Source organism: Alnus glutinosa, chromosome 7 (genome assembly GCF_958979055.1).
Source record: "Alnus glutinosa chromosome 7, dhAlnGlut1.1, whole genome shotgun sequence".
Taxonomy (NCBI): Eukaryota; Viridiplantae; Streptophyta; class Magnoliopsida; order Fagales; family Betulaceae; genus Alnus; species Alnus glutinosa.
Window position 1 is genome coordinate 30372879 of NC_084892.1, and position 22598 is coordinate 30395476.

The 22598-nt window shown below is 39.7% G+C and overlaps 1 protein-coding gene across 1 annotated transcript; it reads left to right on the top strand.

Moving 5' to 3' along the window:
• LOC133873821 (uncharacterized) lies at window positions 1-22598 on the top strand. Its single transcript, XM_062311593.1, has 15 exons — window positions 1-511; window positions 1147-1274; window positions 1489-1621; window positions 4558-4714; window positions 4796-4874; window positions 5216-5256; window positions 5409-5525; window positions 5711-5791; window positions 15112-15174; window positions 15251-15302; window positions 16498-16572; window positions 21579-21626; window positions 21854-21889; window positions 21995-22069; window positions 22246-22598. Exons 1-15 carry the CDS (start codon window positions 352-354, stop codon window positions 22318-22320), a joined length of 1320 nt encoding a protein of 439 aa, XP_062167577.1. The 5' UTR covers window positions 1-351; the 3' UTR covers window positions 22321-22598.

A 22598-nucleotide genomic window follows, 5' to 3' on the forward strand; every position in this document is an offset into this window, starting at 1 on the left:
GGCAAAAAGCATGTTATTTTTGCTTAATCTAGTCATATATTGCAACGAATCAAACCATTGACCTATCAGATATTCTTCCAAGGATGCCCCATGCGGCATGCCAGCACTGATGTGGTAGCGTAAAAGCCCTTTACTCTTGCCGGTGGAAAGAAATTGAAGAGGGCCCACGTCTCAAGTGTACCGCAAGCAGTGGCGTCGACTTACTTTCCTCTTCCAAACCGTCGTTTCGGTGCTCCTCGACTCCTTGTTGATGTAAAGAATGCGGTGAGAGGGAATTGATAGATAGGCGTTCTCTCTGGTCGATCGGGCAAAAAGTCCTTATTCAAATTGTGAAAATAAAAGAGATAAGAAATGGCTTCTACCGACGGTCTGGTACCGATAACCAGGAGTTTTCTGGCTTCTTATTACGACAAATACCCATTTGCACCTCCGTCCGACGACGTTTCTCGCCTTTCCTCTGAGATTCGCTCGATGGCTAACGATTTACTCAAACATCTTCCTCCCACTCAAGGTTTTTCGTTCTCCTCTCTCTCTCTCTGCTTATTCCTCTAATCTTTTTATTTATTTATTTTTCTATATTCCTACAGACATGTCTTACAAGTGCAGGCTCACTATGTATCAAGAAATTATCATAGATCACTATGTTACAAGGCAGTGCCTTCAGAATTTTAATTTGTTGGAGAGTAGAAAAGATATTCTGTGACTGTGGTTCTTCTGATTTAGATCTAGCCCATCAATTATCTAGTGTGTATGAGTAGAAACGATGTTTATACGGTGAATCTCAAAATGAAAAACTAAACAGTGTATGGCTGCAGTTGCTGCTTTCGTCTTGATGTGGGCTTGCAAAATCCCACTCATACAGTTTTACATTGACTAACAAAAGTATGCCTGTGGTTCGCTGCATTGCCATCTTTAAGAGTGCCACCAAATAACTAATACTACTAATGCATAGGATCACTATTAACGTTTGCAACAGTTCTTTATATCGCTGCATTGCCATCTTTAAGAGTGCCACCAAATAAATAATACTACTAATGCATAGGATCACTATTAACGTTTGCAACAGTTCTTTATAGTTTTATTCTTATTTTTCACAATGAATTATGATACTTGGCCTCCTCACTTGGTAAGTCATTGTCATTCTAGATGAAAGATTATTGTTGGATGAAGCAGACCGTCAGCCTCCACATAAAATCGATGAGAACATGTGGAAGAATCGAGAACACATTGAAGAAATTCTTTTTTTACTTGAAACCTCTCATTGGCCAGTGGTGGTAAGATTTAAGATTCCTATATATTGTTCTACTTACTTATAAAAAAAAAGATTCCTATATATTGTTGTTAAGGCTGAGAGCCTGAGATGCTTATGTCTTGTTAGTTAAGGCCATATTTCATTCCTTATTTAGACTTTACAATGTAGTTGTTCTACTAGGTCATCTTCTACTTATAACACAGAGCACATATTTATCTTGCCTTCGTGTACTGCAGCTTCAGCAGCAGGCAACACCTGATGATGCTGAGCTTGCTACTGTTCTCAGACACCTTAAAGATAAACTTCAAAACACTTCGAAGATTTTGGAATTCTTCCAATCTAAGAATTCTGACCGTGTGTTTAATACAGGTTAGTTCGGTAGGTCAGCCAATTTTTTTTGTTTCTTTTGTTTCTTTTTGAGGATCTTAGATTGTTCTTTTGACTTACACATTTGAGTGATTTTCTTGCTCCATGGAACTCTTTTTGGTGTACATCTTATCTAATTATTTATAGACATATGTGATCCATAATTTAGGTATTGCTGATTCCATTTCATGTTTGGTGAAACCAATGTTTGTGGTCAAATTTCAGTGGCTTTAAAAAACCACCATGTCAGTTCAAAATTTAGCTTATGCAGTTGTTATTGTTAATAGATAGGCGTTTACCGATGGTTCTTTTGGGGCGGCTGGGCTGGGCTGGGCGATAGACTCCGTTTCTCTCTCCCTATGATGTTGAAATTCGGGACGCCTATATACCCATCAGAATCCAAGACATTGCTAAGGTATTCTTGGAAGCTGAAAGGTGCGAAGTTGAACGAGAACTTGATCGCCGAGGCTGTGGCCTTCGTCCCTCCTTCGTCTTTGGGTTTTTGTTCTTCGTCATTGGCTGGGGCCTTGACTACGCCTTTTTGAGACGAGGTTAGTAAGCCTCTTCTTCGGCGTGGCTTCTTTCTCTCGAGCGGTGTGACCCTTCCTTTGACTAGAGTGGGTGGGTCTCCTCTCTCTTCGGCCTAGTCTGTGGGTGAGAAGATGATGGGCTTTGGTGCCCCGCCGAGGTTTGTGGTCTCTCTAGCGTCTGGGTGCCCTCCTCAGTTGTTGTCTTTCTTAGAGTTGGGTGAATCTTTGAGGAGAGATGATTTTGAAGGGGTTGGTGGTTTTCTCGGGGTTGCGATAGATGCTAGGTTTTGTTTTTAAACTTCGAGGGTCTCCCACGAGGGGAATGTGAATGGCTTTTTCGACTTAATGACTCAAATTGATGAGGAGGAGCGTCAAGAGGTTTTAGTCTCCACTCCTAATATTAAAGAGAATAGAGGGTTGAAGAATTTAGAGTGCTCGATTAATTTTGATGGTAGGGGTTTTGGTTCTAATCGGGGTAAAGGCAAGAGGGCCCTTGCTATGATGTAATATTTTATGGGTTTTGTGGGCTGGTTCCTGTTGGGGTGTTTGGGTTTCCCCCGGTTTTTTGGGTTTTGCAGGTGTTTCTCTCTCTTTCTTTTTCCTGCTTTGGTGTCCTTTTTGTATACTTCCTGTATGCTTAGGGGCAGGGGTGAGCATGGGGTGGGGTGGGGGGGGGGGGGGTTTCTCCCTTTTTTGGCCCCACCCCGCATACATGCGGGTTCTCAAATTTACACCCGCAAACCGCATAAAATCAGTGACATCCGTGCGGGGCGGGGGTGGTGCGGGGGTGGGTGACGCGGGGTGGGGGATGCGGGTTGTGCGGGTATCCCCGATTCAAGCCAAAACATGAGAAAAATAAATTTGAGGCTAGATTCAATACCAAACATACACAAGCAGTGATAATTATTTCCAGTATATGTTGCGTATAAGAGGAACCCACAACAGCTAGTCAGCAACAACAAGGACATTCTTGAACTCACCTCCTCATCCTCTGTATCAACAAGACTACTTGGAAGTTGGTAATGCTTTGTTTACCCATAGGCCACTGAACCGGCGGAGCCAGCGAAGATGGGAAGTTGGGAATGATCGATCGAGGCTGTGGGCTGTGGTGCTGTGTGGCACTGCGGCTTAGGGGAAGAAAACAGAAGATGAAGTTAGGGTTTTTTTTTGGACAATTGCGTTTTTAGTATTTAGGCTAAACGCACCGTATGAGTATTTAGGCTAAACACACCGTTTGGAATAGGGAGTGTAATGAGTAACAGCTGTATCACACTTTAAAAAATACTACAACCTGCATGCGGCACGTGGTCCACTAGTCTTCGGCTCTTCATCTTCCAGATTCTTCCTCTTCTCTTCTTTTCGTTTTAGGTTTCACCATTTCAGCTTCGGTTCTTCTTTTCCTTTCTTCTTTTCGCAAATCCTCCCGGCTCCAGTCCTCCTCCATTCCGTCGTCCTCCTTCATTAGTAACGAAGATGAAGAGAAGAGGAAGATGAAGACCTAGAAGAGGAAGAAAAGAAGAGAAACATGAAAAGGGGGGTGCGGCTGTGGCGCGCTAGGGTTAAGGAAGGGGGTAGGGTTTTTTTAATTAAATATATAATTTGTGCGGGTAGGGGCGGTGCGGGGTGGGTCCCCGGCTTCTTTCACATGGTCCCCCCCGCAACCCGCACTGCACCGCACCGTGCGGGGGCCCCAAAAATAGGCCCGTGGCCCGCACCATTGGTGCGGTTTTCCTGCTTGATGGGGCGGGGCAGGGCGGGGCGGGTGTTGCGGTTTTCTGCTCACTCCTACTTAGGGGCGCCTTTACGTTTTTTATAAATTTATTTGATTACGTATAAAAAAAGTTAGGATTTATTACTTAATTTCTAAGATTAGTATTTACCAACTCTAGTTGAAGGAAAAGATTGTAGATAATTATAGAAATAAGTTAGGTGTTAAAGATAGTGAAGCTTAAGCTTTGAAAATCATTAAGGCAGCATGTAAATTGTTCAGTCACGAGGTTGCAAAACCTTAACAGTAATTTAGTGCAATATCTAGAAAGAATGCTGGAAAACTGACTAGGACTAGGAATCGGAACATCAGATAGTACGGTTTTTCACAATGGAGTCTGCCTCTTGAAGCTGTTTTCTTCCTTAGCTTGCCAATGAAAAGATCTAAAGAACTTGAAATTTCTCCATATGGTTCATTTAAATTAGGAAACGATTGTGCTGGAGTTTATAGAGGATCAACTTGAGGCTACTGCAATGCTATACTCTTCCAACCAGCAATGCACATAGCAGCCAAACCGTACACTGCTTCCTGCCACATATCATAGCTGACTCTCTACTGATGTGTTTTTACATGAGTGGCTTTGGTGCCTACTGGTATGTTTTATCAACAATTGCATAAGGGATTTGTTAATATTTTTTCAGTTATGACTTACATGCCTCAAGATTTTCGGGGAACACTTATTAGACAACAACGGGAGCGCTCGGAGAGGAATAAGCAAGCGGAGGTTGATGCTTTGGTCAATTCTGGTGGAAGCATACGCGCTCGATATGCTCTATTGTGGAAACAACAAATGGAAAGGTGAGGCTTCTTAAATTTCAAATTGGCAGTTCTGCACAGGCTATGAATGATAGATGATGTAATTGTTAATTACCCTCCCAGGAGGAGACAGTTATCTCAACTTGGTTCCGCCACAGGTGTCTACAAAACCCTTGTGAAGTATTTGGTTGGAGTTCCACAGGTAGTCTTTTTTGGCCCTTGTGTGTTTTTCCCTGCTTGAAGCACTTCTTTGGTGGTTGTATTTACCTAGTAGTTGTAATCCTTGTTGGGCTTGTGCTTCCAGTCCTGTTTCACTAGCGAAAGTGGCTGTATATAGTGCTGCCTTTATGATTACTCATGTGATCCCATGTGCTGTTATAGCCTTTTCAGCTGGAAGCAGTTTAGAGCAAGTAGTTATGCAGTTTAGATAAATTATTTAAATTGAGGTGCCTTTTGAATAATATGTATACTCTAAAACTTTATTCATGTTTCATGTATCAATGATTATAGTTAAATATCTTTTTGTTACTTTTTCTGGTGCAGGTCTTGCTAGATTTTATTCGGAAGATAAATGATGACGAAGGGTATACGCTTTCTATTTTGGACGTAGCATCTTATTTTTCTCCTTAGTTTCTTGTGACTTTTCCCATTATGATGAAGATAGATTTGAATATATAAAATTATTTAAAGGATTATGTTGAATGACAATAGGATACTGAAAATATTTTATTACTAGGCCCATGGAAGAGCAACGACAACGTTATGGACCACCTTTATACAGCCTTACAGCAATGGTGATTTCTATTCGACTCTTTGTTTTGGTATTATGGGGGCGGTTTGACGCTGGAAATTTGTGAGTATATTGCAATCTTTGTATCTTAGTTGTTAAGCATTGGTGATAGTTTCTATGAGGAATATATTTTATTGTTTCTTTCCCCTATGAGGAATAAATTTCTTGGTTCTTTTCCCGATGAGGTAGTGGTGTTTTTTTTTTTTGGCTCAACACATCTTTGGTGTATTTATATTTTTGATGAGTAGAAAGAGGCAACACATCGCTTTCTTGGAACAAGCTATTGATGTCTACTCCACTGAGTTCGAGAGGTTCATCAAATTTATGGGGTATTCTTTCTTCTTTCTGCATTATGTGTCGCAATCTACTTCTCTAAGTTACTAATGATAATAACGTTGTCATTAAATTGTTTTACCTTTCAATTATGCTTTTATGTTGATAAAATATTCAGCCTATCAATGTTTGCTTCTCAGTTTAGATCTTTGGCTTCATTGAGGATCTACCTTGAAATCACTTATAAAGCTCAATTTCACATTGTAAGTAAGTAATGTGAGACTTAACACTCATGAGTGTCTTTATAAACCACCCACTCTATATGGGTTACTCATCTTCCAAATGAGGGACCCTGGTAAAATTGAACTTTATAAGTGATGTTAGGGAAGTTCCAAATTGACTAGTTTTTTTGGGGGGATATTTAATGCAAATGTGGTTAACATTTTTTCCTGGGTCGTTACAATTGGTATCATAGCCACCTAGTAACGCCGTGTGGTACTGAAGCATTGCATGATATGGCCCTGACGAGGACGTTATGGATTTAAGGGGGAAGATTATAACACCCCAGTCCCACATTGGGAAGATGAAGAGCTCACATAGAGTGAGTAGTTTATAAAGACATTCATGAGTGTTAAATCCCACATTGCTTTTTTATTAGGTGGAACTGGACTTTATAATTGATTTTAAAGAAGTTTCAAATTGACTTGTTATTTTGGGGTGATAGTGTAGATGTGGCTAGCACTTTCTTTGGATTGTTATAAAAGTATAGAATAAGATTGTGGAGTCATTTGTGGGTGGGCTAGGATTGTCCCTTAGCACATGTTTGATATGCAGAATGACTATTTCATTGGGAAGATAAATAATTATTACTGGGAATTGAATAAGCTGGAATGAAATAGCTGTTCTTATTCATTAGTTTGATTGTAACACTGGAGTAGAATCTGGAATACGTATTCCATTGTTTGGTATAGTACAATACACTAGTAAATGGATCATATTGTAATCAAATTTCCGAAAACACCCTTATAATACAATTCTAATTTACATTTTTATGGACATTTTTTCTTCATTTTTTTTAAACATAAAACAATGCTGTTATAAATGTTTTTTTTTTTTTTCCAATTCATGCCACAAAAGATTACCCTATATAATCAAATTCAAGCATAGATTCCTGTGTTCATAATATTCTTATTTTTCAAGCTAACTCCCATATAATAGAAAAATTCACACGTACAACTTCAAGCTTTCTCGGTCTTCACTTTGCTAGGTAAATGGTCGTAGTGCTATGGGATTGAGAGAGATGCTTGGTAGAGAGTTGTGGTGGACTCCAAATATGGCAGTTTATGGGGTGGGTGGTGCTCCTTTGAGCCCACAGGAGCCTTTGGGGTGGGGTTATGGAAGAATGTTAGAAAAGGTTGGGAGATTTTCTCAGGTTGTACCAGATTCGAAGTGGGAGATGGTATTAGGATTAGCTTTTGGCATGAAATGTGGTGCAGTGATACGACTCTCAAAGTAGCTTTTCCAGCTCTATTTGGTATTGGTTCTGCAAAGGACACCTCTGTTGCGAACAATTTGGAATTTTTGGGCGGTTCCAACCAGTGGAACGTGAGCTTTGTTAGGCGCATGATTGAGAGGTGGATGTTTTCATTGCATTTTTCCTGGTGCTGCATTCAGTTAAAATTAGAAGAGGTAGTGAAGATAAGCTTTAGTGGATCTCTTCTAAAAAAGGTTTGTTTAAGGTCAAGTCTTTCTTCTTCTCCTTGGCTTGTTCTGAAGGTACTCGCTTTTCCTGGAAGATGTTAAATTACCACTTAACAGAAGAAGGGTACGGTAGAGTCATTGGGTAGAGAGAGGGAAGAGAGAGACTGTTGCGTGACTGGGTCTGGGATCGAGTTGTTGGTCTGTGGGTGGGCAAACCAGCAGGATAGAATCTCCTAGATTTACCTATGGTGTAGGGTGAAGGATTGATACGAGGTATTCGAGGTACCTCTGCCTCCTAATTCAACCACGAGAGTTGAGAATTTTTTAGGATAAATTGATCATGCTTCATTATGAATCAGGATCTCTTTAAATAGAGATTACAAGCAAAATATAATTATGGAATTACATCAAATTCCTTATTATAGCAATATCCTATTCTAGTGGAAATCCCTTATTATAGCAATATCCTATTCTAGTGGAAATCATGTTCCTTATTATAGCAATATCCTATTCTAGTGGAAATCATGTTCCTTATTATAGCAATATCCTATTCTAGTGGAAAACACTACCGAAACCTTTGCTGGAAAACACTGACTTTCCATTCTCATCCTCCACTACTACAGCCGCCACTTACATCCTCTCTAGCTTCCTGCCCGGTAAAATTGAATAGGATTGAGGTTAAGGTCGAATCCATTGACCTATGAGGATAATGTCTAGATGATAAATTGAAGTCTATGGACTAATTGAACATTGGAGAATTCTATAGACTAAGAATTTACTTGAGGAAATTATTTTTGCTTCCCACTAAGCTGCATTTGAGGATGATTGAGGTAAACCATAGGTCGGCCCATACCGCACATGCAGTCCACTCCTCAGCGTTTCCCACGACACTTGCTCCTCACTTTCCTTAAACAATTGATACCACAGTTGGGCCTCTCCTTCCAGGTGATAGGCTGCCAATCCCACCTTGTCCTCTACTTGCACCGTTTCTTCTCAAATCTCTTCTATAAATTCGCTCATCTTCTTCCTTGCAAAGCACACCTTTGAGCTCTCAACTCTTCACGCTTTGAAAGCCAAAATTTTTCTTCTGGTCTAAGCTTATCATCGCTTACTGATAAGGAAGATGTAGTTTCATAACCAAATTCCAAAGTCTAAAGTTGGAAAGATGCAGCATCACAACCAGATTCACATACAACGAAGCAAGATAATGTTACGGACCTATGTGCGACGTAGGAAGCGTGGGCAGGAAGCTAGAGAGGATGTAAGTGGCGGCTGTAGTAGTGGAGGATGAGAATGGAAAGTCAGTGTTTTCCAGCAAAGGTTTCGGTAGTGTTTTCCACTAGAATAGGATATTGCTATAATAAGGAACATGATTTCCACTAGAATAGGATATTGCTATAATAAGGAACATGATTTCCACTAGAATAGGATATTGCTATAATAAGGAATTTGATGTAATTCCATAATTATATTCTGCTTGTAATCTCTACCTCTGCCTCCTAATTCAACCACGAGAGTTGAGAATTTTTTAGGATAAATTGATCATGCTTCATTATGAATCAGGATCTCTTTAAATAGAGATTACAAGCAGAATATAATTATGGAATTACATCAAATTCCTTATTATAGCAATATCCTATTCTAGTGGAAATCCCTTATTATAGCAATATCCTATTCTAGTGGAAATCATGTTCCTTATTATAGCAATATCCTATTCTAGTGGAAATCATGTTCCTTATTATAGCAATATCCTATTCTAGTGGAAAACACTACCGAAACCTTTGCTGGAAAACACTGACTTTCCATTCTCATCCTCCACTACTACAGCCGCCACTTACATCCTCTCTAGCTTCTTGCCCACGCTTCCTACGTCGCACATAGGTCCGTAACATTCCCCCGCTCTTCAAATTGCCCTTGTCCACAAGGGCAAAGGAAGGGTAACGAAGCTCAAAGTCGGAGAGTGGTTCCCAGGTAGCTTCGGCAGGGGAAAGACCTTGCCAATGTACCAGTACTTCCGGGACGCCATGGTGAGTACGTCGGTCGATGACAGTTTGAGGAAGGAGCTGGCTGTCCTCGTGGAGAGTGGGAAGATGGTCTTGCACCGGCACCCCGTTTCCAACCCATTTCTTCAAAACCGAAACATGGAAAACATCATGAATCTTAGCCTTAGGAGGTAAAGCCAGCTGGTATGCAACAGGACCAATCCGTTTGACAATTCGATAAGGACCGTAGAACTTAGGGGAAAGTTTCAGATTGCTCCGCTTGTGGACAGATTGCTGTCTATAACCTTGGAGCCGTAAATACACCCATTCGCCTTCCGAAAAAATGCGCTCAACATGAGACTGATCATACACCTGTTTCATGCGATTTTGAGCGTCGAGCAGCTGTTGGCGGACCTCCCGCAGGACCTGATCTCGGCTGAGTAATGCCTCCTCCACAGCAGCTGAACGAGCAGTCCCGGGAACGAATGGTAAGAGAGGTGGGGGGGGCCGCCCATAGACAATCTCAAAGGGGGTCCGCTTAGTAGCAGAGTGGAAGCTCGTATTATAGCAATACTCAACCCAAGGCAACCACTTAGCCCATAGACGGGGAGAAGAGCTAGTAAAGCATCGCAAATACATTTCAATAGTGCGATTCACAACCTCCGTCTGTCCATCCGTTTGCGGATGATAAGCGGAACTAAAGTTAAACTTCGTCCCATGCAAGCGGAAAAGCTCCCGCCAAAAAAGCCCAGTAAACACGGGGTCTCGATCACAAACAATGGAAGATGGGATACCATGCAAACGAAAGATAACCTCAAAGAAGGTTTGGGCCACCTGCAGTGCCGTGTAGGGGCGCTTGAGAGGAGTAAAGTGGCCATACTTGGATAAGCGATCAACAACCACAAAAATAGTAGTTCGCCCGTAGGATTTAGGAAGGCCGTCAATGAAGTCCATAGAAATAGCCGTCCAAATCTGTTCGGGAATGGGCAGGGGCTGCAGTAGACCGGCGGGCTTTGTGGCTTCAGCTTTGTGGCGCTGACAAACGTCACAATTTTTTATAAAGTTGCGAAGCTGCCGTTGCATGTGAGGCCAGTAAAAAACAGCCCGAATGCGCTGTAAACCTTTGTGGTAGCCTTCATGCGTACTGTTGTGGAATTCTGCGATTATGGCAGCTGCTGTGGGTGATTCAGCCTTGAGATAGATTCGGTTTTTGAAGTAAATCAGCCCTCCCTGTAGACGCCACGGTCCCACCTCTTCATCCTGCTGAATGCGTTTTGCCAAAGTCTGGAGGTCTGAATCATGCTGAACTTCCTGTTGGATAGGAGCAATCCAATGAGGGAGAGGTATAGAAAGGGCCATGAGAGTTCCTTCCTCCTGTCGAGAGAGAGCATCCGCAACACGATTATCGTGCCCCTGCTTGTATTCAATCATGAAATCATAGCCCATGAGCTTGGCTAGCCACTTTTGTTGAGCCTCGGTGGTGATAGTTTGATTCCACAAGTATTTGAGGCTATGGTGGTCGGTGTGAACCACAAATCGTTGGCCCAAGAGGTAAGGGCGCCATCGATGAATGGCTGTGACGAGGGCGAGCATTTCCTTCTCATAAGTGGAAAGAGAGAGGTTACGACCATGAAGGGCCTGGCTGAAAAACGCAATGGGGCGACGGTCCTGCATCAACACAGCCCCTATTCCACTGCCCGAGGCATCGCACTCGATGACGAAGGTCCTGGAAAAATCAGGTAGGGCCAATACTGGTGCTTTTGTCATGGCTTCCTTAAGGTGATCAAATGAGCTGCTGGCTTCCTCATTCCACCCGAAAGCGTCTTTTTTTAAGAGTTGAGTGAGGGGTCGGGCAATCGTTCCATAATGCTGGATAAACTTCCTATAGTAGCCGGTAAGCCCTAGGAAGCCCCGAAGTGCCTTGATGTTGGAAGGTCTCGGCCAATCCAGCATAGCTTGGATTTTGGAAGGGTCCACAGCTACTCCATTTTGCTCAATAAAATGGCCTAGGTAGTTCACCCGCCGTTGGCCAAAACTGCACTTGTCCATTCTCACAAACAGGTGATGAGTTCTCAAAATGCCAAAGACACAAGTCAAGTGATATATATGGTCCTCCCAAGACTTACTGTAAATCAGTATGTCATCAAAAAAAACGAGAACGAACTTACGTAGATAGTCTCGAAATACGTCGTTCATCAAGGACTGAAAGGAGGATGGAGCATTAGTGAGGCCAAAGGGCATTACCAAAAACTCGAAGTGCCCGTGATGCGTCCGGAAGGCTGTTTTTTCTATGTCCTGCTCTTGCATCCGAATCTGATGGTACCCGGAACGGAGGTCCAATTTAGAAAAGTATTGCGCGCCATGCAATTCATCCAACAGTTCATCAATGACCGGAATCGGATACTTATCCTTGATAGTGATCCGATTGAGGGCGCGATAATCCACACATAACCTCCACGATCCGTCATGCTTCTTGACCAATAAAACTGGTGAGGAGTATGGGCTATTGCTGGCTCGGATGACTCCCTTGTTAAGTAATTCCAGCACTATCTTTTCTATTTCATTCTTTTGATAGTAGGGGTACCTGTAGGGCCTCACGTTCACTGGAGAAGAGCCTTGAATCAGGGGAATCTTGTGGTCTTGAGGTCTCACCGGGGGCAACCCTTGGGGCTCACCAAAAATTTCCTGGAATTCTTCCAGGAGGCGCTGAAGGTCCAGGCTGTCTACTTCTGGGCAGCACTGCTCAATCCCCAATTGTACTGCAAATAGCTGAAGGAGAACTCCTTCTCCGTTGCGCTTCAATTCCTTCTGCATTTCTGGACCTTCCAGCATTTTATTCCTCGGTGCCTCCAATCCCACCAGCATGACTTGCTTACCTTGCCACCGAAATCTCATGCAGAGTGAGGAAAAATCCCACAGAATGGGTCCTAACATCTTCAACCATTGTGCCCCTAAAACTGAATCGTACCCCTGTAGATCAACAAGAAAAAATTCCAGCTTGAATAAGGTACCTCCCAACCATACTGGCACCGCAGAACACTTCCCCTTGCTGGGAAGTCTTTCCCCGTTAGCCACCAAAACCTCGAAGGCCGTCTGTTTGTCGGGGTCCAAGCCCAGCCGCTCGGCCAATTCAGTGTTCAAAAAATTGTGTGTGCTTCCCGTGTCTGCCAGCAGAATTACCCGGGCCTTCCGGATGATTCCCGCGATGCGCATAGTCTGTGGGTTTTGTACCCCAGATATTGCATGGAGAGATATTTCCGGAATTTCTAGTTCGTCGTCCTCCCAAGTTCCTCGCGCCCCTTCCTCATCTGGAGGATCATTGTCTTCCTCATAAATTCCTTCAATCAGGAACAGCTTCTTACATCTGTGCCCCGGAGAAAACTTGTCGTCACAATTAAAATAGAGGCCCTTTTCCCTTCTTTCCTTCAATTCAGCCGGGTTCAACTTTTTGATCACCGGGGATCGGTTCCGCATAAGGCTTGCGGATGGTAACGGTGGTGCACTCGCCTGGCCCATGGTTCTTCGGGGTTCATAGGGGTAAGTCGGCCGTCGTTGCGCTGTCATCCTTGCCTCATACAACCGTGCCAACCCTACTGCAGCCGTGAGGGTGGAGGGCCGAGAAGCCTGAACCTCCGGCCTTATACTCTCTTTCAGCCCACTAATGAAGCCACTCACCTGCTGTGTTAACGAAAGACGCCCAGCCCTACTCAGCAAGCGTTCGTACTCCCCCTGATATTCCCGCACCGTCCCCGTTTGACGCAGCTTGGTGAGATCACCAAAAAAATCGTCAAATTGGGTCGGCCCATACCGCACATGCAGTCCACTCCTCAGCGTTTCCCACGACACTTGCTCCTCACTTTCCTTAAACAATTGATACCACAGTTGGGCCTCTCCTTCCAGGTGATAGGCTGCCAATCCCACCTTGTCCTCCTCGGCAGTCCCCTGAAATTCAAAGAACTGCTCCGCCCGGCACACCCAACTTGTTGGGTCTTCTGAGCCGTCAAATTTTGGAAAATTTAACTTGGCCACCTTAGGAAAGGAATTACCTGATTCAGTTCGATTGAATCCTCCAGTTCGGCCCTTTGATGAACTTGCTGCGTTACTCTGTTCTTCCTCTCAAGGGTTCGGAATCTTGGAGATAAGGGCGCTCAGCATCTCTTCTAAGTGTTTCTGACCCTCCGTTAGTTTCTCTATTTCCTTATCCATGCGTTCCACTCGTTGCTCCATTACTTCAGGACTTGGCTCTGATACCAAGTTGTTGCGTGACTGGGTCTGGGATCGAGTTGTTGGTCTGTGGGTGGGCAAACCAGCAGGATAGAACCTCCTAGATTTACCTATGGTGTAGGGTGAAGGATTGATACGAGGTATTCGAGGTACCTCTGCCTCCTAATTCAACCACGAGAGTTGAGAATTTTTTAGTATAAATTGATCATGCTTCATTATGAATCAGGATCTCTTTAAATAGAGATTACAAGCAGAATATAATTATAGAATTACATCAAATTCCTTATTATAGCAATATCCTATTCTAGTGGAAATCCCTTATTATAGCAATATCCTATTCTAGTGGAAATCATGTTCCTTATTATAGCAATATCCTATTCTAGTGGAAATCATGTTCCTTATTATAGCAATATCCTATTCTAGTGGAAAACACTACCGAAACCTTTGCTGGAAAACACTGACTTTCCATTCTCATCCTCCACTACTACAGCCGCCACTTACATCCTCTCTAGCTTCCTGCCCACGCTTCCTACGTCGCACATAGGTCCGTAACAGAGACATACTTGGGGCTTTTGTGTGAATGTTAACAGACGTGCTATTCCTAACAGGAAATGAATAACTATTCCTCTATTTTTTTGGGATGAATAAGTATTTCTCATTTTGAGGAATAGTCATTCCTGTGGAATAGTTATTCCTAGGAATAATAAAGTAACCAAATGAATGGAATAGCCATTCCATTTCAAGCTCGAATTTGCGTACTGAGCGTACCTTTAGTTCTTTTAGGTAACCAAGGGAAAAGTCAAATTTTGGTTTATGGAATTATATTAAATATCTTTCAAGAGTTGTTTTAAGTATAAAGCTCCTTACCATCAAATATTGGAGGGTTAGCACTTTGGTTTTTGGGGCTTCATGGAGAGGAAAGTTGAAATGGAGGTTTATAGATATTATAGGTGTTTTAGATCAGCTACTGTCTTAGGTGGCTTGCAACTTATCCTTAAAAAAAAAGGTGGCTTCGAAGATTAGTGGAAAAAAAAAATTGTCGGAATTTTTGGTTGGTGAAGAAACATTTAGGTTTCTTAGGATGGATCAGTGTGGAAACGTAAGCTTAGGATTTATTGTCAAAGGGGTATTAGTCAAGGAGGCAATTTGACTTAAATAAGGGATAGTTTGGGCTAAATGTTGGCAGTTACGTTTTCAAAGAATGGTACTGATCTCTTCAAGGGAGATTAACAATACTATTGTAAATTTTCTGTGTAATAAGAGTGCAAAAAGTCTTGTTCTTTTCTCCACAAGCAACCTTTTTATGTATAGGAGCTTACTTGTCTTTCATGTTTAATGTGAATTTTCCTGCATTCGATGATGTATGCAAAGTTAAATGAGTATAAGCCATATTTTTTGTACCAGGAAACAAAGTGTTTATTTGATTGTTTTAACTGTATATTTATTAATAGCATGTCTGTTTTTATCAGTGATGTCTTCGCAAATTCACCATTCTTAATATCAGCAGACACTACTGGTGCATTAGAAATGAGGTAAGTTTTCCAAACTTTTAGGTAATACTGGTGTTGGTACTTTCAATATAAAGTCCTGTTATTTTGTTCTGTACAGGAAAAGTGATGAACACAAAGAAATTAGTGTTCCTGCTGGAAAAACTTATGAGGTTTGTTTTCATCCTATGTTAGTAAGATCTATTTCTTCACAATTGAAGTTGATACATAATTTTTTAGTTAATTAATGTACTTTTATCTTATTTGGAAGTAAGGCTAATTTGAGTGATGCATGTTCCTTAGTGAGAATGATGCGAGTTATATAATGAAGTGTTTATGCAACAAGCTATTCTACACTTCACCTTGTCAAAAATAATTTGCAAGACTCCAACCCCGAGAAAGTCGATTTATAGCCCCTCAAATTGTTTATGATTGAGTACCTGAAGGACTGGAGTGATAAATCTTTACTCCACAACATTATTCTAGATTGAAATATGTATTTCATGATGTCATCTTGTGCCCTCTTGTTGCTGGTTCTCTTTTGGAGTTTTGATTTTGGGATTTGAGTTCCAGCTTCTTTTTCTTCTGTTACCTTTTCAGTTTTTGTCTGTTGTTTCAAGGTGCCCTTATTTATACACCCAGAATACATCAGTTGTTCCCCCTTTGGTGCCTTTCGCGCATTGGGTGATATTATCATTTATTGGAAAAAAAAGATACATCGAGCTACAAATCTTTGATAACAGTTTCAAACATGAGTCCTTTGGAAGCAACAGTTTTTTGGCATTACCAATTCCCTTCCATGATTTTGATTGATGCTAATTGATAATTGTTAGATATTTTGAGGTTTTAGTTACTTTAGAATATTATATGACAAAGAAGGCAATGTTCTCGTCACATATTGAAATACTAGAGGTGTTGCCTTATAACAATGATGTTTATTACCATGTCATACCACAAAGATACAGGGAGCTGTTCGACAAATTTTAAAAGTAGAAGTTTTATGACATATTTTCTAGTAGAAGATAATCGTTCAAATATATCCAATTAAATTATGCACAACAAAACTGGGTAGAAGTATTCCTTGCTCTAGACACAGAGTCTAAACACATTAGATTTAGAGATGAGCTATGTTTTCTAATATATGTTATATGCCTTTGAAATTTTCTTAAGTATTTTAGTTGCAACTTGAGAACACCAAACTCTACTGATATTAGGGGGTGAAAGCTATTGTGTAAAGAGTTATTTATGTATTTGACAGTGAATTGGAAACTTTTAGAATTTTCCTTATCCTTTTTTTTCATGCTTAGGGAATTTTACATAATGCTGTTTCCCAATCTATGGCATTCTATAATTGTGTTACCTTTCTAGGTTTCTTTGACTGTAGACTCAATAAACTCGTACATCGCTTGGGATTTCTCATTGGTGCAAGGCAAGATAAACATGGTACTTTAAATATTAATTGTGTTTACTTGACTGGTCATTTTCTTTCTTTTTGAAAATGTGATATGTTATTCAAACTTAGTATTGTTTCATTTGTCACTTGCTCTTTATGCTTCAAATTGATGAAATCAGTGGGGGTGGAAAATGGCGCATGCTCCAGAGATCATGTTATCTTCAAATCTTTATTGGTTACCTCACAACAGTTACTATGTTGAATTTTATTGGTTATGGAGATTATAGACTGAATCTATGAAGCTTTCTTCTATAGGAAAAAACACCTTGGATATTTTATTGAAGAATACATGGCCCACCAAAATGTAGAGTTTTGATGGGTAATAACCACCAAAATGTAGAGTTGGCCTAATGAAATAAGATAGATGTTGATTTGCTTAACTTGTAATTTTTTTTTTTGAATGCTTAGCTTGTACTAATTACAATTTTATAGATTACTCTAGCTCAGTGTCTTCAATGGTTGTTTTTCATCGAGTTGGATATTTAAGCGTGACGGAGTTGTACTTCTAGATTGTTGTGTCTCAATGTATGCCACTACAATCCTTCAAACAAATTTGTACATATAAAAGCGTCCATGTTGATGAAATGATAAATATATATATCTTTTTTTATTATTATTATTTATATTACGTTTTTAATATAAATTTGTACATATAGATAGGCTTCTTTCTTGTCTCTCCGGAATGGGAAACCAAGTTTATTGGTTTGTTACAAAATTTTTTGCCTAGACTTTGCTCAAACTATTTCCCTATTCTTCTTGATTGTGGCGGCGCCGAATTTCAGTTTCTTAATCATTATGTAAATTTCGTTTGAACGAAATTTTCGTTCAAAGAAAAATTCGGTGCCGAAATCTGAATATCTTAATTAAGTAATTTACGTTTGAACGAAACCAAATTTTTTGCCTACAAATGGTGGGAAAGTTATATACGAAATTCTTGGTTTTTAACACTTATAAGAGGGTTTTGAAAGTAAGGGAATGGTGGGAAACACTTGGAGGAGTCTAAGAGAGAAATTCTGCCAGAAACTTGGTAAGGTAACAGTTCTGCTGTTTTTCTTTCCGTTTAAATTAGTGATGTATAAATTTTGTTCCTTAAGAGTTGATTGTGATAATACATTAGAAGTTATGCCGCCTAGGTTTATTAACAATGAAATAATCAAGAGATTAGGATTTTGATTCTAATCAACCGATTTTGATAGAAACATTGTGTATTTTGGATTGCATGTTTGGTTTGTTAAGATTGTATGAAATGATAGAAGAGATTGGTGAACAGAGAAAAAAATGAAATTTAAATGAGATTTTACGTAGAAACTATTCTGGTTGAGTGATTTCGTTTGAACGAAGTCACTTATGATCGAACGAAATTAGAGCAAGATGTAAATTTAGGGTTTTCGGGACTTTGATTGAACGACCTAAACTTTGTTCTTACGAAGTGTTCCAACACATAATAGATAGAGTTTTTCCAAGAAGTAAAAACCTGATATTTAGCTATAGCTTGATGAAGGCAAGTGTGAACGCGTGTTGGGTTTTTAACAGGAATGTAAGCAAAAGTTATAAGTATAAACTTACTGACTTTGCACTTATTTTACAAATGCATGAGATATATGTTTTCATTAAGTCCTGATTATTTTATTGCAAGTATGAATCTAGGTTACCATATTTATGCACGTGTTCAGTAGAAAATGAGTTTTAAAGGAAAATGGTTTATGAAAAGGATTTGTGGAAGAAGAAAACAATACAAGGAAATCATTAAAACTAAACGATATTTTACTTATAACTTTTGCTTACATTCCTGTGTACTTGATTCCGCTTTGCGCTTTTTAATGATATTTCTCTTACTTATAAAAAAAAAAGGATTTGAGGTTTGGAAGGAAAACATGATTTGTGAAAAGCATGATTATGTGATAAATATATGTGAAAAGGTATGCATGAGAACCCGGTGGTTAAGTGGGATTATACACTTAACACTCTGATGTTAGAGATAGGAAATAAAGAGCCTAATACCTAGTGGTTAAGTGAGATTTATACACTTAGCATCTCAAAGCTAGTAGAGGGATAAAACATTAGCAACCCAGTGGTTAAGTGGGGTAAAAGCTTAACAAACTCTAGTGGATAAGTGGGAGTGTATGCTTAACATATGTGAAAGACAGTATGAATATGATGAATGAACATGTTAGTATATGTATTATTTGAAATAAAGCATGTGATATGATATGTACTGTTTACGTTTTGAACTGTTGTCTTTTCATTATCATGATATGAACTGTTTTACTTCATATTATGGGATGTAGAGTTATTTATTTAGTAAAGAAAATGCAAAGGAAAATATAAATGTTTTTATTACTATGTATAAACTTCTCTATTTTATGTGGTTTACTTAACAACTATGAAACTTTGATAATAAACTCTTTTGTGGAAAACCTTGCATATATAATAGTTGTTTAGTAAACACTAGTTAGAGGGGTTTTTAAAAGATAAAAAAGGGAATCAAACACTCACATAAAATGGTCAGAATTCTTATGCTTGTTGAGTCGTGGACTCACATCCACATGACAATTTTACAGATGTGGTTGAGGTGGTCGATGAGGACCCGTATGCGTGTCTTGACTTCTAATCATGAGGCTGGTAGGAGGCCTCTACTTTTGGGAAGGGTTGACTTTAATATAGTCAATTTTAGTATCTTGGTTGCCGCTTGTGGCACTTTTTTGAGAAACAAGCTTAGATGTATATATTATAAGTTTGTGATGACAATGACGTATATATTTAATGTGGAGTTTAATTAGAATCTCTGAAACTTTATGATTTGAGGTGAGTTTATGGTTAAAAAAAGAAACTGATTATTTTATGCTCGATTATTTCCTCTGTGTTTATTGTATATGTAGTAGTGTCAAGTGGAAACTCCAGGTATTTTTCACTTATGGCATGTGTTAAAAGCCGAGGCATTACAGGATGCTTCCGTGGTGGATCATTTGGAGCTATCTAGTGGCTCTCATAAGTGGAACATAAGCTTTATTAGAGTGGCTTATGATTGGGAGGTGGATATCTTTGCTTCATTCTTCAATTTGTTGTATTCCTTTAGAGTGAGCAGGGGAGTTGAAGACAAGCTTTGCTGGGTCCCTTTCAAGAGATGGTTGTTCGACGTTAGATTGTTCTATAGTGTCCTTGTCCCCCTTGATGGTACTCCCTTCCCATGGAAGAGGATTTGGTGGAATAAGGCCCCCACAAGAGCAGTGTTCTTCGCTTGGTTGGCTGCCCTATGGAAGATCCACACCACAGATAACTTAAGGAAGTGGCATATCATTGTGGTCGATTGGTGCGCTATGTGTAAAAGGTGTGAAGAGTCTATGGATAATCTTTTTCTCTACTGTGAGATTGCTAGTGCCTTATGGAGTGCTATCCTTGGTCGTGTTTGGCTAACCTGGGTTATGCCTAGGAGAGTTGTTGACCTTTTCGCTTGTTGGAGAAGGTTGAGTGACAGTCCTCCAGAGTGCAACAATGTAAAGATGGTACTGTCATGCCTTTTGTGGTGTATTTAGAGGAAAAGAAATTATAGGAATTTTGAAGACCGTGAGAGGACGGTGGTGGACCTAAAGTCTCTCTTTTTCAATACTCTGTACCATTGGACAGCTATTTTAGACATTTCTAATTTGCTTGGTTTTCATGATTTTCTTGACTATTTTTCTCTTTCTAGCTAGGTGTTTTTCTTATATATTTTCTGTATACCTAAGTTGCATTGTTCCTGCTTTTTAATGAAATTTTGATTACTTATTAAAAAATAAAATAAAAAATACTACAGTGGAACATGTTCGAAGAAGATGGGACCCAAACCTAATGCTTCTCCTTGCTCACTTCTCTTCCCCCATCTTCCTCGTAAACTCTCTTTGTGCATTCTAGATGTACGAAATCAAGTTGGTATTTAGGCAATAAATGGCCAAAGAATGTGTTGAACCTGAATAACAAATATAATATTTGTTGTCTGTTTTAACCCCAAGGGGTTGGCTCAAGTGGTAAGGGCTTTAGTCTTGGTGGCATTTTCATCTGGTCTAAGGTTCGAATCCTCTTGGGTGCAAACAATTCATTGAGGCTAGCCCACCAAAGTATTACCCGATCCGCGTGGAGGGGGCGCTTTACACGGGTCCGAGGTTTACCTGACTTGGGTGGGTATACGAAGTGGCCCTACCTTGGAGGAGTTTCTTGTCATTAAAAATATATATATTTGTTGTCTGTTTAGGGATGGACGGTATGAAGACAATATTATAACAGTTCTGGCATTATAGGATTGCATGCTGCAAATTGAAGTCGGAAATCCTTTTAGAAATTGGATGGCCGTTTGGTATTTTTCCCTTTACTGTTTTTGTTAAAAAGTGTTTTTGTTTGGGTTATTTGTTAATATTTTTGTTTTGAAAAGAAAAAACAAAAGACAAAAAAACAAAAATTTTAATAAACGGAGCCTTGCTTTCTGAGTGAGCTGACTATTATTTTGGTTGGAATAGTTTCTATTTATTTGTTTGTCAACTTTCCATAAAAATTTAATATAGTCATCTTTGCATGTGGAGTGGTTCTGGTTTGAGGAAAGGTTTATTGTGTACACAAGTTCCTGGTAGAGTTTATGCCTCTACAGGATTGGCTTTGCTGTTTATTCCAATATCTTAGAGTCAGTTACTTGAAGGGTAGTCCAGGTTGTGACAGTATTGCAGGCCAGGATTTTTGCTTACGTATTTTTTGATGAATTTAAGCTGATATTGATGTTCTGAGGGAACAAAAGAAGGTGGTTTTCCCTTTTGTATTGTCGCCAAAGGTCTGCATTTTGTTTAATTGTTTTGTCTTGTATTGCTGAGTGTAGTTTATAGATTATGAAATTTGATGAAGTAAAATATCGGTATGTGGTTGTTAATTTTTAAGATGGTTGATATCATATGCTTTCTTCATGGGAAATGTATGACATTATAGTTAACAGATCATTCTCCATCACTGTTGAGCTTTATGTTGTTGTTTTCAGGATATTGGATTTAGTGTGGAGTTTACAAATTCTTCTGGGGAAAAAGTTGTAAGTTGAACTTTCATAGCTTGTTAATTAAATTTACCTTGTTTTGAATTGATTTTCTTCCCTTGCAATCTTCTTGTTCCTGCTATACTGGAACTTCTACATTAGTTTGTTTCTCCTACACATTTTCTTTCTTCTTCTTCTTCTTCTTCTTCTTTTTTTCCTCTCTCTTGTTTACTGTAATTGTTTTCTTCTTGTACTACATCCGGCCATTGGTGGATGTCCCACAGCTGATATTACCTTACCAGCGCTTTGAGTCTGACCAAGTGAGTTTACCGTGTTGCTATATTTATGTTGGTTTGAACGTAGCCTTAGATTAGTTAGATATAATGATGTTTAACTCTGTCCAATTTCTTGTATATTCCTTACAGGGAAACTTCTGCACATGTATGGTCGGAAACTATAAGTTGATTTGGGATAATTCTTATTCAACCTTTTTTAAGAAGGTATGCAGACATGTTTTACTGCTACAAATTTTTTTGGTCACCCCACTTGAGTTCATACATGGCTATAAGTTTGCTGTTGAGGTTATAGGCATTAAGGTTTGAAATTGCAATAATACAATTTGTCTTTACCATTTTGGACATTTATGTCATTTTATCTGGTATCTGATCCCATATAGGTGCTTCGCTACAAGGTGGACTGCATACCTCCAGTAGTGGAGCCAGTGCAGTCTGTAACTGAAGTGGAAGGCTGAAAGATCCCTCTTTGGATGTAGCGTAATCCTCGATTGATGCTTCTTAATGATTTTTCATATTCATCTGTATTATTTTTATTTTTATATTTATATTTATCATTGCATCTCCTGAGGAATGCTATCTTGCTTGCCGTTATCAGGATCCGCCAAAATTGATTGGTGAAGAATCTTATAACGTGTACTATAATGTTTGTATATTGTCGAGTAAGCAGTGAAAAATGATTCTTATTATAATAACGAAATGGTGTTAACAGCGGCTGGGAATTTTAAACTTTTAA